Raw genomic sequence first — 16990 nt, 5'->3', positions numbered from 1 at the left:
AAGCTCACAGATACAGAGACTATATTGGTGGTTGCCAGAGGTGGGGGTAGGGGGGCAGGTGAAAGGGGTGGAGTCCAAAGGTACAAACTTCTAGTTATAAAATAAATAAATCATGGGGATATAATGTATAGCATGGTGACTATAGTTAATAATACAGTATTGTACATTCAAAAGTTGCTAAGAGAATAAATCTTAAAAGTTCTCTTCATAAGAAAAACATTTTGTAACTGTGTGTGGTGGTGAGTGTTAACTAGACTTATTGTGATGATCATTTTACAATATATACAAATAAAAAATCATTATGTTGTACACCTGAGACTAATACAATGTTATATGAGTTATTTATACATCAACAAAAATGAAAAGGCAACCTATGAAATGGAAGAAAACATTTGCAAACCATATCAGTTAAGAAGTCAATATCCAAAATATATAAGGAACTCATGCAACTCAGTAACAAAAAACCAAACCAAACCAAACCAAACCAAACCAAAATACACCCAACACACACACACACACACACAAACTCTGAAAAACTTAAAACCAAAACCAAATACTCCAATTTAAAAATGGGCAAAGGACATGAGTAGACATTTTTCCAAAGAAGACATACAGATCGCCAATGAGTACATAAAAAGGTGCTCAACATCACTAATCATCAAGGAGATGCAAATCAAAATCATGATGAGATATCATTTCGTACCTACTAGGATGGCCATTATCAATAAAAAATGAGGTAACAAATGCTGGCAAGGATGTGGTGAAAAGAGAACCCCTGTACACTGCTGGCAGGGATGTAAACTAGTACAACCACTATGGAAAACAGTATGGCAAGTCCTCAAAAAATTAAAACTAGGACTATCACATGATTCAGTAATCTTACTTCTAAGTAAATATCCAAGGGATATGAAACCATTATCTTGCAGAGATAGCTGTACTTTCATTTTTTATTGAGGCATTATTCACAATAGCCAAGATACGGAAAAAATCCTGAGTGTGTTGATGGATGAATGGATCAAGAAAATGTGGTGGGTTATTACTGAGCCTTAAGAAAGAAAATCCTATCATTTGTGACAACATGGATGAACCTGGAAGGCATTATGCTCAGTGATATAAGCCAGAGAGAGAAAGACAAATGTTGCATGACATGTGGAATCTAAAGGGGAAAGGTTAAATTCATAGAGACAGAGTAGAATAGTGATTATCTGGGGTTCGGATGTGGGGAAAATTGGGAAATGCTGGTCAAAGGGTACATGCCTTCAGTTATAAGATGAAAAAGTTCTGGGGTCTAATGTACAGCATGGCTACTACAGTTAATAATACAGTATTTTATACTTGAAATTTTCCCATTTCAAAAAAAGATACTATGTGAGGTGATGGATTTGTTAAAAAACAAACTTTTCCAGTGGCTGGTGTCAGAAACAACAATCACCAACTTCCAAATACTATATTAAATCTCTATTAGAGGCACTAAAGAACATTTTTGAAAGGATGTGAATTTCCCTAAAACTTTAGGTGTAGTGATGACATACAGAATATCCTAATTACTTGGAAGTATCCCTTATGGATGGATGATATATATAATAATATCTCAAATTATTTTATTCCATCCATGTGTTTTAGCTTCTGAAATTAGGCCAGCAAAGTCTGTAAGTTTGTAACCAACTTCCTTTTTATTACCCTAAATTAACTAACTTCAAGATTCAAGATACAGACTTGACTTTCAAATTTTTTTTTTTACTGAAATAAAGTCAGTTACAATATGTCAATTTCTGGTGCACAGCACAATGTTCCAGTCATGCATATACATATATTTGTTTTCATATTTTGTCTCATTAAAGGTTATTACAAGATATTGAATACAGTCCCCTGTGCTATACAGAATAAACTTTTTAAAATCTATTTTTATATATAGTGGCTAACATTTGCAAATCTCAAACTCCCAAATTTATCCCTTCCCATCCTTTCCCCGGTAACCATAAGACTGTTTACTTTGTCTGCAAGTCTGTTTCTGTTTTGTAGATGTGTTCATTAGTATCCTCCTTTTTTTCTGTTTTTTAGATTCCACATATAAGTGATATCATAGGGTATCTGTCTTTCTCTTTCTGGCTTACTTCACTTAGAATGACATTCTCCAGGGACATTCATGTTGCTGCAAATGGAATTATTTTATTCTATTTTATGGCTGAGTAGTATTCCATTATATAAATATACCACAATTTCTTTTTCCAGTCATTTGTCGATGGACATTTAGGTTGTATCCATGTCTTGGCTATTGTAAATAGTGCTGCTATGAACAATGCATGTATCTTTTCCAATTAGAGTTAATTGAGAAAATTATAGATTCTCAAGCAAGTGTGAGAAATCACACAGAGATCCCTGTGCACCATTTCCAATTTACCTAATGATAACATTATGCTAAATTATACTATAATATCATAACCAGGGTATTGATGGTAACAAAATTCACCAAATTAAAAAAAAAACCCTTCTTTCATCTTCAAATGTGTAGAGGAATTATTTATCTGGTGACAAGAATCTGATCCTGATGTATTTTCTTAAGAAATTTTCATTAATCATCCCTTTGGGTAACCAAGCTGAAACCAGTGTTAGAACAAGCCCAAAGGGAAGGATTATTGTCTGTTTAAGAAAATGTAAGAATCTATAAGTGGAAACTTCTGCCTACCAGTCTACTCCCTCAGCCTTCACTGTCCCCTTCCACATAAAAAACCCTGTTAACATTGCACTGAATCTGTAGTTTTCTTCCCTTGTCCCCTGCCACCCTTTATTTTGTGGCAGAAGACAGCATATTCTTAAAATGTCTTAGCCAGAAACAAGTAGAAGAAAGAAGAAATAAAGTAGAAATTATGAGATAGAAATGCTAACACTGTCAGCAGGATGTGGTAGCGTGAGGTGAGGGCACGGGCAGGTCAGGCAGAGGCAGGGAAGACCTGGAGTGGCCCACAAAAGGACTGAGCTTGTGCAGTGGGCAGTGGTGCCCCCTGTTAGTTTGCAGCAGGGATGACATTCCACTAGGGTCATGTTCAGAAAGAGCAAGGGGTCAGCTGTGCTGGAGCCAGGCTGGAGGTGCCAGAGAAATGCCAGGTGCCATTTAGATCAGGAAGAGCCAGCATCATCTTGGTACCTGGTCTTCTCCAGATCTGTGGAAGACAGAAGTCCGGGGCTTGTGCATAAGATGTCCTCAACAGATCAAAGTAAAATTTCCGCAACTGGGCTTTAATTCCTGGTTGCAGACTGAGCCCTCGCCCCAGCCCAAGCCTTTAACTCGGGTGCGGGTCATGTGGGTGGAGAATTATTTGTATTATGGTCTTTTTAAGTGTTTTACTTTTCACTACTCTCTGTCTCAGTGTTTTCTGTATTAAAGCACACACTTCTAGAGGAAGAGATCATGTTTGGCTTCTCTCATAAACCACATAAGTTACCAAACAAATACAGATAGACACACACACACAATACAATGCAAGGGAAGGAAAACTACCCATGAACAGATCTCGGTTTCTATCCTGACTTTATAGCTCTATTATTAACTGGGTGAGGGTAAGTAACTTAACCTCTCTGACTTTCTACTTCCTTATTTATAAAAAACGAATATAATGATACATGCCTTGTAAGAATCAGGTTCACATTATCTGTGATACAGCTCAGTTTATTACAATTTTATCGGAATAGTGGATCAAATGCACATGCTTCTCTGGAGAGAAATAAATGTATAAAAGCGCAAACCAGGAAGTCCAGTCATTATTACCTCAACTCTTCAAACAGGAAATGCTTCTTCTTAAATTGTTCATGAGCCAGAGATACAGTGGAGGAGAGAGTAGGGGATTTCTCACCTGTGCTTATGGAGGAGGGCAGGAGAAGTGAAAGACCACAGCTAGGTACATGGTATGGTGGAAGGAAAACAGAGAGGTAAGGACAGGAAAAGAAAATAGAAGGGAACTCCCTTCAGAAGATGTCTTCAGCTTTTGGCAGACTATTCACAGTTTTTCTCCCTTCCATAGCTGGTAAGTCTGTCGGGAAAGGTGGGAGAGAGGGTGAAGTGTGTTGGGATGAAGCAGAGGAAGCCATGATGAGAAAGATCCCTTAGGTTGTTTTCCACCAGAATTTTTCATGTCTTTTAAAATGCTCAGTTTTATTCTTCTCTTTCCAGTTTCCTTGGCTAACAATTTTAGAATAATCCTTGCCTGGGGGCCTAATTGTTCTGTATTTCTAACAAATTTCCAGATGTTGCTGTTGCTGCTGGTCTGTAGATCACACGTTGAGGAACAAGGCTTTAAAGAAATCTTGTGTTTTTGAAAAGAGACACTTGTCATAATTCTTAGACTGCATCTTTGTGCCATTTGCAAAAGAAAAAAAGGAGTCTAAGAACAAGTTTACACATAAATGTAAATCTCCTAATAAGTAGGTATATGCTATTTAAGCCACGTTAGGGGATATATTTTTTTAAGCATTCTGGAGGCAGCGTGATGTAGAAAAGTCATGGTCGTTCCCTGTGCTCCCTCTTGCTGACAGTGGAGGCTTTGGGTTTGAATGTCTGCTCTGTTCTTTGGGGTAGATTCCTCATCCGTATAGTGGGGATAGCCATTTCCCTTGACAGACAGTTTGTGAGTACTCAGTCTAGAAGTGCCTCCCACATGGTGGATGCTCAATAAAGATTCGTTTTCTAATCTCTTTCCTATCTTTTGAAGAATCTCTTCATTTATAAATAACTACCATTTTTACATTCAAGATAACTTAAATTTTTCACCTGTTTATTAATTCTGAGTGTATTCTGACAATGCATTTTAATTATTAGGTTGTATTGCTGCACATAATTAAAACTAATAATACTTCACTTATCTTAAAAAGTGTTTAAGTGCTTTTGCACTAAACTAGAGTGATCTTTTCAGTTATTTTGGATTATCAAGGAAGTTTTCAAAGAAAAATAGTAGGCTTGAGATCAAAATATCTGACTTTGAGACTTAGAGCTGTCACTCACTAAGATTACCAGGGTTCTTGGAAGTGTGCTTTGTGTTTTACCCATCTTTGTGTAATTCATGGCACCTGTCACAATGCTGCAAATACACTACTGATATTTGTTGACCACTTATTACATGCCAGACACTTTTCTAAGTACTCTACATGCATTAATTCATTTAGTCATAATAATTCTAAGAGGAATATTATTCCTATTTAACAGAAATGAAACTGAAGAACAGAGGGGCTAACGGATATATTTTACTTATCTTAGGTGCTGATTTTTTTTTTCACATTTTAACATCTCCAAAATGTATCAGTCAGACGTCTATCAGTCAGAGCCCCAGCAGTAAACAAACAACACACTTTAAGTACCTGAGGAGAGTTTAATAAAAGGGTAAACACTTTACAAAAGTGTGGTTTCCCTAACCAATAAGAGATAATGCAGGACTCTGTGGCTTAGAACCTCTGAAAACCATTCTACTCCTTGGCCTGAAGTTGCAAGATGAAGGAACCTGAAGAAAGCAGTGTTTCTGAGAGTGCTGCCCAGAGGACTACGGCTATAGTGGTGAAATGCAGGCAAACCATGACACCCCACAGGCAAGAGATGATATTGAACTCCAGAATATCCTAATTACTTACAGGTATCCCTTATGGACAGATCATATATACTACACACACACACACACACACATATATATATCAATTATTTTATTTCATCCATTTATTTCAGCTTCTGAAATTAGGTCAGTAAGGTCTGTAAGTTTGCAAACAACTTCTTTTTATTATCCTAAATTAACTAACTTGAAAATTCAAGATACAGACAAGTGTTGATTATTTTTTTAAAGTATTACAAATCATATTAGGAAACATTCCTGAGGTTCTTTTGTATAACATCATAATGTCCATTTTTTAAAAGAAAAAAACTCTAAATAATTTTAAGCAGCACATTGGTCAAAAATTCTTTTGATCAGAATGCTAACATTTGATGTTTTATTTACAGACTCCTTTTCAAGATGCTTTTGTGAAACATTTAGGCAAAATTTTACTAGAAATTCTTAAATTCTTTAGAGAAAAGTAAAACACCTGAATTTTTCCAGATTCCTTTGCTACTTTGAGCAAAAAACATTATTAGCATCAATAATACACTATAGATTAACCTGACCTGTCAATAAGGAATGCAGCTATTAAGGAATTACTTGTCCTTGTGTTTAAAAGTCTTGAGTCTCCAGTGTATTCTCCCCTTGGAGTCTGTGCACGTCTCTCTTTCTTTCTGGACATACTGACTATTATGAGATCCATTGTTTCCTGGAAGTTTACTGGATGCAAGTTATCTATTAGTTAATTAAAATGGACTGTCCACTAAAAGTATATTTAATGAAATGGGAAATTCATAGGCAACAAAACTTACGATCCTGCTATGCTACCTATAGTATCCTAGTATTTAATACTTACGGCAGATTGGCAAAAATGACCACTACAAAACAGTAGCAACAGCAGCAACAAATAGCCGTCATTATTTGAATGTTTATTATTCTGCCAGAAGCTGTAACATATGCCTCACAGATCACTTGAACTATCATTTTCTTATTAACAATGATGTAACTAAATATTGGGAGTAATTGATCATTTATGTGAAAAGAATTTATGTTTTATATGCATATATTTTTTGATATGTCAAGGTACAGCAGTAATTTTTGTGGGGGGAAATGACATATCATAATAAAAAGCAGGTTTCTCTTTAAAAGTTTAAATATCTTTTTATTCACAATTGCTTTGCTAACTGGAGTTGTTAAATGAAGAATAACAAGTACTAAGTTGGATTAATTACTTTTTTCTGTATTTTCCTGCTCCGTAACATTTTTGACAAACAAGAAGATAAAAGAAGAGTAATATTTAGAAATAGACTCGTAGACATAGAATACAAACTTGTGGTTGCCAAGGGGCGGAGGGTGGGAAGGGATAGTCTGGGATTTCAAAATTGTAGAACAGATAAACAAGATTATACCGTACAGCACAGGGAAATATATACAAGATTTTATGGTAGCTCATGGAGGAAAAAATGTGACAATGAATATACATATATTCATGTGTGACTGAAAAATTGTGCTTTACACTGGAATTTGATACAACATTGTAAAATGATTATAAATCAATAAAAAAAAGTTAAAAAAAAGAAGAGTAATATTTGAGCTTTTAAGTTTGTTTTAGCTTAGCTCTAGTTGAAATGTGGTCCAAAAAACCCTTGCAAGAAGTCCTCAAGGTTGTTTGTGTTTTCATAATAATACTAACATGTCATTTGCTTTTTGCATTTAAATTCTCTCAAGTGCATGTTAGTTTTCTAGCTGCTACACAGCATATGTTGATATTATTGCTTTGATGGCTTATGGAGTAAGTACTTTTGTATTTGTATGTATGTGTTTCTACATTTTTCTAAGGCAAGTTCTCTAGGATCCTCAACAATTTTTAAGAGTATAAAGGGATCCTGAGACCAAAAAGTCTAAGAATTGCTGTTTTAGCTGATAAGAAACAGATATTAGGACACATTTAAGATTGAATTAGTTTTAAGTTTGGTAAATATCCCTTTAGAAAATTATATGAAGTTATAAAGTACTATCAAATATAAAAAGAACTAATAAATTATACCATTTAGTTTTATTGAATTGGTTATAAATTACTGAGCTCCTTGCCGTGGTTTTTTTTTTTTTTTGAGTTATAACAATCAATATTCATGCAATTCCTGGTGGTTAAGACTCAGACGTTCCTCTATCTTTCGCTGGTTTTGTCTTGTTTTATAAATAAATACGTATATTTTTATTGACCGCTGTTTAAAATCAACACAAGCAGAACCCTAGTTTTTGTTGATTATTAATATACACAGCCTTCAACCTTAAAAACCTGCCTTGTGGACAAACACCGTGTGGTTAAGCCAACCAGCCTGTTGCGGTGTTTTGTGATAGCCGTCCTCACAGACAGTACACTGGGATAGTTGGTCTAACCTGCCTAAGTATGGGTCATGTTTGATGTAAATACTCTTCATTTTTAGCCACAATAAACATTTGAACTATTCCACTTACCCTACTTACGTTTTTATCTTCCCAAATTGAGATGTTTACTATATCTTTCTCCGAGTTGCTTTTTTTTTTTTTCAAGTCTCTGGCTGTTTTTCAAGATACCTTTCTAAGACAATTCTGCTAAATATGTTATAAATTAGCATTAACATTTATTGTGGGAATATTTATGAGTGGTGGTCCCTTGGGTATATATTTTTCTCTTTCATTTTTAAAAAACTAATGACATTTTATTTGGGTGAAGATAAAACATGCTTATTATAAGACATTCGGGCAATACAGAAAAATTTAACTGCTTCAAATTCTACCACTCAAAACAACTACTGTTAATATTAGCTGAACACTTTTATATAAATATATGTAAAAAGAAGGAAAGACAAACTATTTCACAAAATTCTTTTATATAAACATGTTACTCTAAATAAAAATATTGCATTTATTGTTACTTTACTTTGAGCTGGTAAAAGAAACAGAAGTAATTATTGAATGTGTGATAAAAATGACTCTACCACATACAAAAGTGAACATTAATATGAACTACGGTCTGTGAGTGAAAACACTGCATCAACATTGGTGCATTGATTGCAACAAATGTACCACTCTGGTGGGGATGTTGATGGGGGAGGCTATGCATGTGTGGGGGTAGGGGGTATACAAGAACTCTTTGTACTTTGTCAATTTTTCTGTGAATCTCAAACTGCTCTTAAAAAATAAGTTTATATATTAAAAAATGAGCTTTTCAGAAGCATTATTTTCCGGTGTACCATAATGACATATAAGGCAATCAATAAACCAAAAAACCAAACCAAAAGCACAGCATGCCAAGTAGACAAAGCAAATCTGCTCAAGTGTCTATTCCAATGAGTTTGGACTATTGAAAACAAAATGCCTTTACCAGATGAGACACTAATTTCTAAAGGAGTTCTCTATGTTAAAAAAAGACTGTGAACAATATTGAGAGGATGATGTAACTGTACATTTAAAAAACTATTTTCACCATCACACAGTGTCTATTGACTCCATGCTATGAAAGATAAAGAACAACTTTATGCTTCTTCAAACTGCCTTTCCTCCCATTTTCTGACTTGTTGGTTATGTATTATTTTTATATTTTGAAGATTTTATACATAATTTTCTTAAGTATTTAGTCTTAACTATGTATTTAAATAGAATAATTGTTCATCACCAATCATGACTTTCAATTTTTATTTATATCTTGTTTGGTGGGACATCAATCTCTCGTGCTTTTTCTGTATGTTTTACAACTAGAGAAGTGTGAGAGGAAAGAAGAAGGATTAAAAGATGAGAGCTTGTATCTGCTTTTAAATCCTTTCGTGTCTTCTTTGGTTCTGATCTTCAGGTAAGGTGAAATGGAACCCACTGTAGCTCACCCTAGTCTAGAATATGTCTATCTTTCTGTCATGCCTTCATTGAATGAGTGGTAGGATCTATCATCTGACAGTGTAATCATGGGGTTATTAGCAGGGCTAGTTTTCATTCTGAGTGAGAAAAAAAAGAAGGAAGAAATCCTCTCAGGAACAAAGTAAAACAAAACAAAGTTTTATTCATTATCACAACCATTTAGAGACTAATGATTAAATAATATATTGCTAAAATGTTAGAGCAGATGTAAAAACTGTAGCATTTAACATAACCAACGGCCTTGCTTGTGGTTCAGATGAAAAATAAGCAAAGAACAGTTTATTCTAAGTCACAATGCTTATGATGACCACAATTGACCACACTGTGAAAACCTAATACTTGGCTGGTGTGTATATATTGTATGTGTTTTCATGTGTTTAATGCTATTACATAAAATGTTTGTGTTAGTGGTGGAAAGGTTTGCAATAAGAATCAACCTGAACAGGAAATTCATGTGAGTAACTATTTCAGTATGAAATATGCACTTTAGAGAGGTAGGTAAAGAGGATGATGAGAAAGGCTACCCAGAGAACTGGGGGAGAAGTGCAGTGAGGCAAGCTGTAGAGGGTGATGGAGAACCTGGAGCCCCATGCATGTCCAAGCAGAAGCAGCTTAAGTCATGCTTGATGAAAAACTGTAAAGTCTCAAAAGTGGCTTTGAAAGTGAGCAGATTTAGGCATATAAGAAATAGGTCTTTTCCAATGCAAATAAAAATGTCTAACTTTTGAAAACAAAGTCAATATGTAGGATATAACATATTGATATAACATATGCAGGATATAATTATTATAAACATACACAAATTGACAGAATTGAAAGGAGAAATAGGCAACTCTACAATGATAGCTGAAGACTTTAACAGACCTAGTAGACATATATGGAACACTTCACCCCCCAAACAGCAGAATACCCATTTTTCATGAGTGTACGTAGGACATTCCAGGATAGACTATGTGTTAGGCCACAAAACAAGTCCCAATAAATTTAAAAAAGATTGAAATCATATGAAGTACTTTCTCTGACCATCATGGAATGAAACTAGAAAATTCACAAATATATGGAAATTAAACATAATTTTTAAACACAATGAGACAGAAAAGAAATCACAAAATACTATAAAATACATTGAGATGAATAAAAATAAAAACATAACATACCAAACTTATGGAATATAGTTAAAGCAGTGCTCAGAAGGAAATTTACCACTGTAAACCCCTATATTTAAAAAGAAAAAAAATCTCAAATCAATAACCTAACTGTACACTTTAGGGAACAAGAGAAGAAGAGCAATGTAAACCCAAAGAAGGAAATTATAAAGATTAGAATGGAGATAAACAAAATAAAGAATAGGAAACAATAGACAATAAACCCAAAAGGAATTTTTTAAAAAAAATCAATAAAGTTGGACAGTTGACTAAAAACTGAGAAAGAAAAAACTCAAATTACTAAAATCAGAAATAAAAATAAGGATATTACTACCAACCTTACAGAAATAAAAGGTAGTATCATTTATAGAATACTATGGACAATCATATACCAACAAATTTGATAACCTATATGAAATTGATAAAACCTTAGAAACTCACATATTACCAAAACTGACTCAAAAAGAAACAGAAAATCTGAACAAACCTGTAACAAGTAAAGAGATTGAATCAGTAATATAAAGCCTATCAACAAAGACAAGCCCAGGACCAGATGGCTTCACTGTTAAATTCTATTAAACATTTAAAGAGGAATTAATGCCAATCCTTCTCAAATTTTTTCAATAAATAGAAAAAAAGGAAACACTTATCAATTCATTCTATGAGGTCAGCATTACCCTGACATCAAAGTCAGACAAAGACATCACAAATAAAGAAAATTACAGACCAATATCACTTATGAATATAGATGCAAAAATTCTCATCAAAATAGTAGCAAACTGAGGGGGAGGGTATAGCTCAGTGGTAAAATGTGTGCTTAGTATGGACAAGATCCTGGGTTCAATCCCTCGTGCCTCCATTATATATATATATATGTATGTATAAATAAATAAACTAATTACCTCATCCTCTAAATTTTTTTAAAAAATGGACAGGCAAAATACTAGCAAACTGAATCCAGTAGCATATTAAAAGAATTATATACCATGTTCAACTGGGATTTATCCTAGGAATGCAAGGTTGGTTCAACATATAAAAATTAATCAATGTAATTCATCACTTTAATAGATTGAAGGGAAAAAATTTACACGATCATCTGAATTTATGCAAAAAAAAGCATATGACAAAATGCAACACTCTTTCTTGATAAGAACATTCAACAACCTAGGAATGAAAGGAAAATTCTGTAACATAATGAGAATTTATAAAAGCTCCATAGCTAACATCATATTTGGTGATGAAAAACTGGAAGCTTTATTTTTAAGCTCAAGAAGAAGACAAGAATACCCCTTTTGCTACTTCTACTCAACATACCAGAAGTTCTAGCTAGGGTAATTAAATGATTTAAATTAAAAGAAATGAAAGGTGTCCAAATTGGAGAGGAAGACATAAAACTATCTGCTCACATATGACAAGATGTTATTATATGTAGAAAATCCTAAACATAACACCCCCAAATACAATTAAGGCTAATAAACAAATTCAGCAAAGTTGCAGGAAACAAAATCAACATGCAAACATAAGTTGTATCTCCATATGTGAGCAATGAACAATCTGAAAAGGAAACTAAGAAAACAATTTCATTGACAGTAGCATCAACAAGAATAAAATACTGAGTTATAAACTTAATCAAAGAGTTGCAAGAGTTACACTGAAAACTGTAAAGCTGCTGAAAGCAATTTAAAAATGATCTAGCAAAATGAAAAGACATCCTTTATTCATGGATAAGAGACTTAATATTATTAAAATGGCAATACTCCTCAAAGAGATCTACATATTTAATGAAATCTGTACCAAAAGTCTCAATTACCTTTTTTTAAGAAATGGAAAACCCTCAAATTCATATGGAATTGCAACAGACCCCAAACAATATTGAGAGATAAGAATAAAGTTGGAGAAGTGACATTCTCAATTTTAAAACTTTCTACAAATCTACAGTAATTAAAACAGTTTGGAACTGGCAAAAGATAGACACATAGACCAATAGAAAGAACTGAGAGCCCAGAAATAAAATCATACTCCTATGGCCCGCTGGTTTTCAACTAATTGCAAAGACCATTCACTGGGTAGTAAGAAAGTCTCTTCAGCAAGTAGTTCTGGGACAACTGGATCACTGCATGCAAAAGAATAAAGTTGGATTCTTCCACGTCATATTCAAAAATTAACACAAAATAGATGAAAAACTTAAGAATGAGCATTAAAACTATGAAACTCTTAGAAGAAAACATCTTTAATACCTTTAGATTTGACAATAAGTTTTAGATATGACATCAAGAACACAAGCATCCAAAGAAAATATAGAGAAATCAGACTTCATCAAAATTGTATACAAAGTTTTATGCCAAAATACACTATCAAAAGAGTGAAAAACAACCCATAAAATGTGAAAAATATTTGCAAATCATACATCTGTTAAGGTTTGAGTATCCAGAATATATAAAATTTTTTTACTACTCAAAAACAAACAACCTAATTTAAAATTTGTAAAAGACTTGAACAGGCACTTTCCCAAGGAGGTTATACAAATAGCCAACATGCACATGGTAAGATGGCCAATGTCATCAGAAACTAGGGAAATGAAAATCAAAACCACAGTAAGATACCACTTTACATTAACTAGTGTACTGCTACTACTACTGAAATGGAAAACATGTGTAGGCAAGGTTGTGGAGGACTTGGAAATCTCATATATTGCTAGCAGAAATGTGTAGTGGTTCAGTCACTGTGAACAATAATTTGGGAGTCTTCAATAAGTGAAACATAGACAGGGAGATCAAGAGGTACAAGAGGAGGATGCTGAGTTCATGGTTCAGTGACCATAAACACATCAGAAACACAACTACATGTGGAACTCTTGCTGAAATCATCATGGAGACTGATAGAAAGGCTCTTCTACAACCAATACTGTAAAGAAAAATCCACATGGAGTTGGTTAGGAAAGATCAGGTCAGGACCCAATCCCTATCAGGGGACACAGAAGAGGAGGGGGATATCATAGGCTCAGTGGTCCTCCCTAGGGAGCAAGGAGTTTGAGCTACATATTAGGCAGCCTAGCCTTGGGGTCAGACACCAGGAAGGTGAGTCCTCTTAGGTGGTTTGAAAATCAGTGGGATTTACTAGAGGACTGTAAGAAACCAAGACTACACTCTCGAAAAGCGTGAGTACATGCTTGTTTACTCCCAGCTTGCCAAAATAGCCCCAGGGGACACCCCAGCCCACACTGGGTACCTGCTCCAGCTCCCCTTTTCTGGCACTGCTCTCCACTAGGGTTAAGGCTGCCATTACCAAGAAGAGTGTGCACTCTTAGAGGGAATAGAACCAGATCAGACCCGATCCTGCCTCAGGCAAGTGCAGAGGCAGCCTTTGCCAGCAGGCATGTCCCTGCCCACATTTAGGAGGAGCTAAACTAGTTCCAGGGCAGATATTGATATTGCTGGCAAGTGCAAAATCATCTCAGGAGCAAGGCACCATACCTTTTGTCCTGACCCAACCTCTAACCAAGGTGCGCACAATAGGGGAAAAGTAAAACCAGCACAGACATGCATCCCCGACATGCATCTTGGACTAAGTATGATGGCCATAGTTGCCCATAAGCTTCAGATGTGAAAAACTGCCCCTTGCCGTTTGCTTACCCCATAATCTTGGTATACTCATTGCTCTCTGCCAAGATATACATCCCTCACTCTCATGTCTAAAGGTCAGTCTGGTAGAAGTTACTATCTATGCCATTCTAAAAATAGAGATTATTGCTTTCCCCAGGAGGCAACTACCTCATACAGGTTCACCCCTAAAGCCCCTGGGGAGAGGACCTCCCACTCTCCAGTGCCTTCTCCTACTTTTCACTTCCAGTTTGCCACCACAGCCTCCAACCCCGCATCTCTGACCATGATCACCACAACTCCCCCTCCCCCTTGGTCACAAATACCACTAACCATTGCATATATCTCACTGAACTATCAGTTCATACCCTTCAACAATGTAATTGCTGGACTTGCCACCTTGAACCAAGGAATACACCAAGATATTATTGTCATAAAAAGTATAACTCATACTTTCAATACACTTTATAATTCAACCAGGATATTGTTGGAAATCTTGTAGACCTGTTTTCTTGGCTAATACCATATAATGGGAAATTTATTTACAGACTGGCCTACAAGGACTCATACTTCTACTTGTTCTCCATTTTACTCTCATAATAAAATATTTTTAAGCTGTTTAGGGCATCTTAGGCATGACTCACTAGAAGTCTTCTTTTATTTGGGCCAAATACACCATACAAAACTGATGTGAAGATCAATGGGTCAATTTTAATACATTTTAAAATTTTTCAAAAATGCTGTCTAGACCCAATTTTGAAGCCCTAACTGGAGGATGGTGAGTCCCCTTCTTGAGCAGCTGATTAAGTCCACACCCCAACCACTTTCCTTATCTGGGCTGTCAGACTCCAGGCTACTGCATACACACCTTCGTCGCCACAAGGCCAAGTACTAGACCACTAGGAAGAAGTCCATAGACAATTATGTACAGGAGCTTGGAATATTATTCAAATTAGTCAATCCCAGACCTCTGGAAACCCAACCCCGTCTATCTTGTGATACATAAGTTTCTCTCTACTGTTTCAGCTTAGTGTTACTCTGTCTACAAGTGCAATCCCTGTGAGACCCTATATGGCAGCCTTCTCTTTTTTGGAGCTGTAAGAAACATAGAGTTCTGCCTATCATCCATTCAAGTGTCCTTGTGCTGTGTCCCAACATCAAAAGAATCTTTAAATCTCCTAAAACAGGAAGAAAGAATCTGTTCCTTGCTTCTCCCTTAGCTTCTACTGGTTTGTTGAAAATCTTTGGTGTTTGCTGGCTTGTAGAAGCACCACCTTGATCTTTGTCATCATCTTTACATGGTGTTCTCCCTGTATGCATATCTGTGCCCCATATTCCTCTTTTTACAGTGGCATCAGTCATTAGATTAGGACCCAACCTACTCTAGTTGGGTCCATCTTAATTACATCTGCAACAACCCTATTTCCAAATAAGGCCACATTCTGAGGTACTGGGGGTTAGAACATCAACATATGAATTTTGAGGAAACACAATTCAACCTATAACAGGAAGTATTTATTAAAGCCACACATATGTTTATCCTAGGATCCATCTATTTTATTCCTTGGTATACACCCAAGAAAATGAATGCATAAGTAGACCAAAAGATATGTACAGAACAAAAGTGTTCATAGAAGCTTTACTTATGTTAGTCCCAAACTGGAATAATCTAAATCTATAGAGGAATGAAAGAAATAAGTTATGGCATATTCATTAAAAAAATTCTACATGGTATTAAAACATGAACCATGTAACAATTTTATTTATATGCAGTTCAAAAACAGGCAAAATGGTGACAGAAATCAGAGTAGCACTATCTTTGAGGAAGGGATATTGAAAGAGAAGGAGCATGAAGGAAATTTCTTGAATGATGAAAATGGTCTTATCTTGGTTATGGAGGTGATTATCTAAGTGTGTACATGTATAAAAAGTCATCAATCTGTAAACTTCAGATTTGTGCATTTTGCCATATATAACTCCTAATTCCTAAAATGGTAATTCTTAAAAGAATTGCTATATAATTTATCTCATCACCTCAGTACTGTGGGGAAAACCAATGAATAGTAAGCATTGGCTGTTTTGATTTATCACTCAGCAAAACTCACAGATGTTTCTTGTCAGTGGCTAATCAGGCCAAAAGCATACAGAACAGAAATGAACCTAAAGCAAAATGGCAAAGAAAACTGACACACAACCCTCTTGAACCGAGTGTAAATAAGGTGACCAAAGGAGTCACTGATTTACAGTGGATTAGCATTAAAGTAGAAAACCAGCCACCCCAAATGCATACATTGTAGAGGACTTCAACTTAGAGGTTACTGATCTTGATTATTGTAATATCTGGTAAGTCTGATTCTTTGACATTTTTAGCAAAAAGTAAAGCTATCTTTCAACAGTGATGAAGATGCTCTCGATCCATTCATAAGATGTTTTGTGATTTGTTCTAGTAGCAATGTTAAATTTGTGCATTTTCCAGCACAAATTTACTTAATCCCAGTGGTGCACTGACTAGTTGACCAGCTGAGTCCATAGTAATAAGGGGGCCCTGGAATGGAGTGAAACTAAACTTCTGTGACTAGACAAACATGGTGTTCTCCTTCAGTTTTTTGGTTTGTACTTTTAGTGTGTCTCTTGAATTCTTAGTTTTGGGTGTTAATATTTAGAGATGTGTAATTTTCTCTCCTTTGATATTTCTAATATTTCCAGCCCTAAGGTTAAGAAGGAAACCCTACATTTCTATTTAAGGTTATAAAATTTTTAAAATAGAGGCATGAAATTT

The 16990-nt window shown here is 35.2% G+C and overlaps 1 protein-coding gene and 1 long non-coding RNA gene across 4 annotated transcripts in view; one reads left to right on the top strand and one right to left on the bottom strand.

Annotated features, from left to right (window-relative positions):
- The window catches only part of LOC116663542, a 118691-nt gene that overhangs the window by 7804 nt on the left and 93897 nt on the right, over positions 1-16990 (bottom strand). The gene's annotated exons all lie outside the window — the stretch shown is intronic.
- Positions 3744-16990, top strand: part of LOC102505472 (cell surface glycoprotein CD200 receptor 1-like) — a 37983-nt gene continuing 24736 nt past the window's right edge. For 2 of the 3 annotated variants that reach the window (XM_032479174.1, XM_032479172.1), the window contains exon 1: positions 3744-4022. In XM_032479174.1, coding sequence (XP_032335065.1) covers positions 3971-4022 — 52 coding nt within the window. In that variant the 5' untranslated portion in view covers positions 3744-3970. Of the gene's footprint in view, positions 4023-9314; positions 9406-16990 lie in introns of all 3 variants that reach the window. The other variant, XM_032479177.1, reaches the window with a different exon arrangement.

This window comes from Camelus ferus, chromosome 1 (assembly GCF_009834535.1).
Source record: "Camelus ferus isolate YT-003-E chromosome 1, BCGSAC_Cfer_1.0, whole genome shotgun sequence".
Taxonomy (NCBI): Eukaryota; Metazoa; Chordata; class Mammalia; order Artiodactyla; family Camelidae; genus Camelus; species Camelus ferus.
The sequence above is the reverse complement of the archived record's forward strand: the minus strand, read 5'-3'. Positions and strand labels throughout refer to the sequence as shown.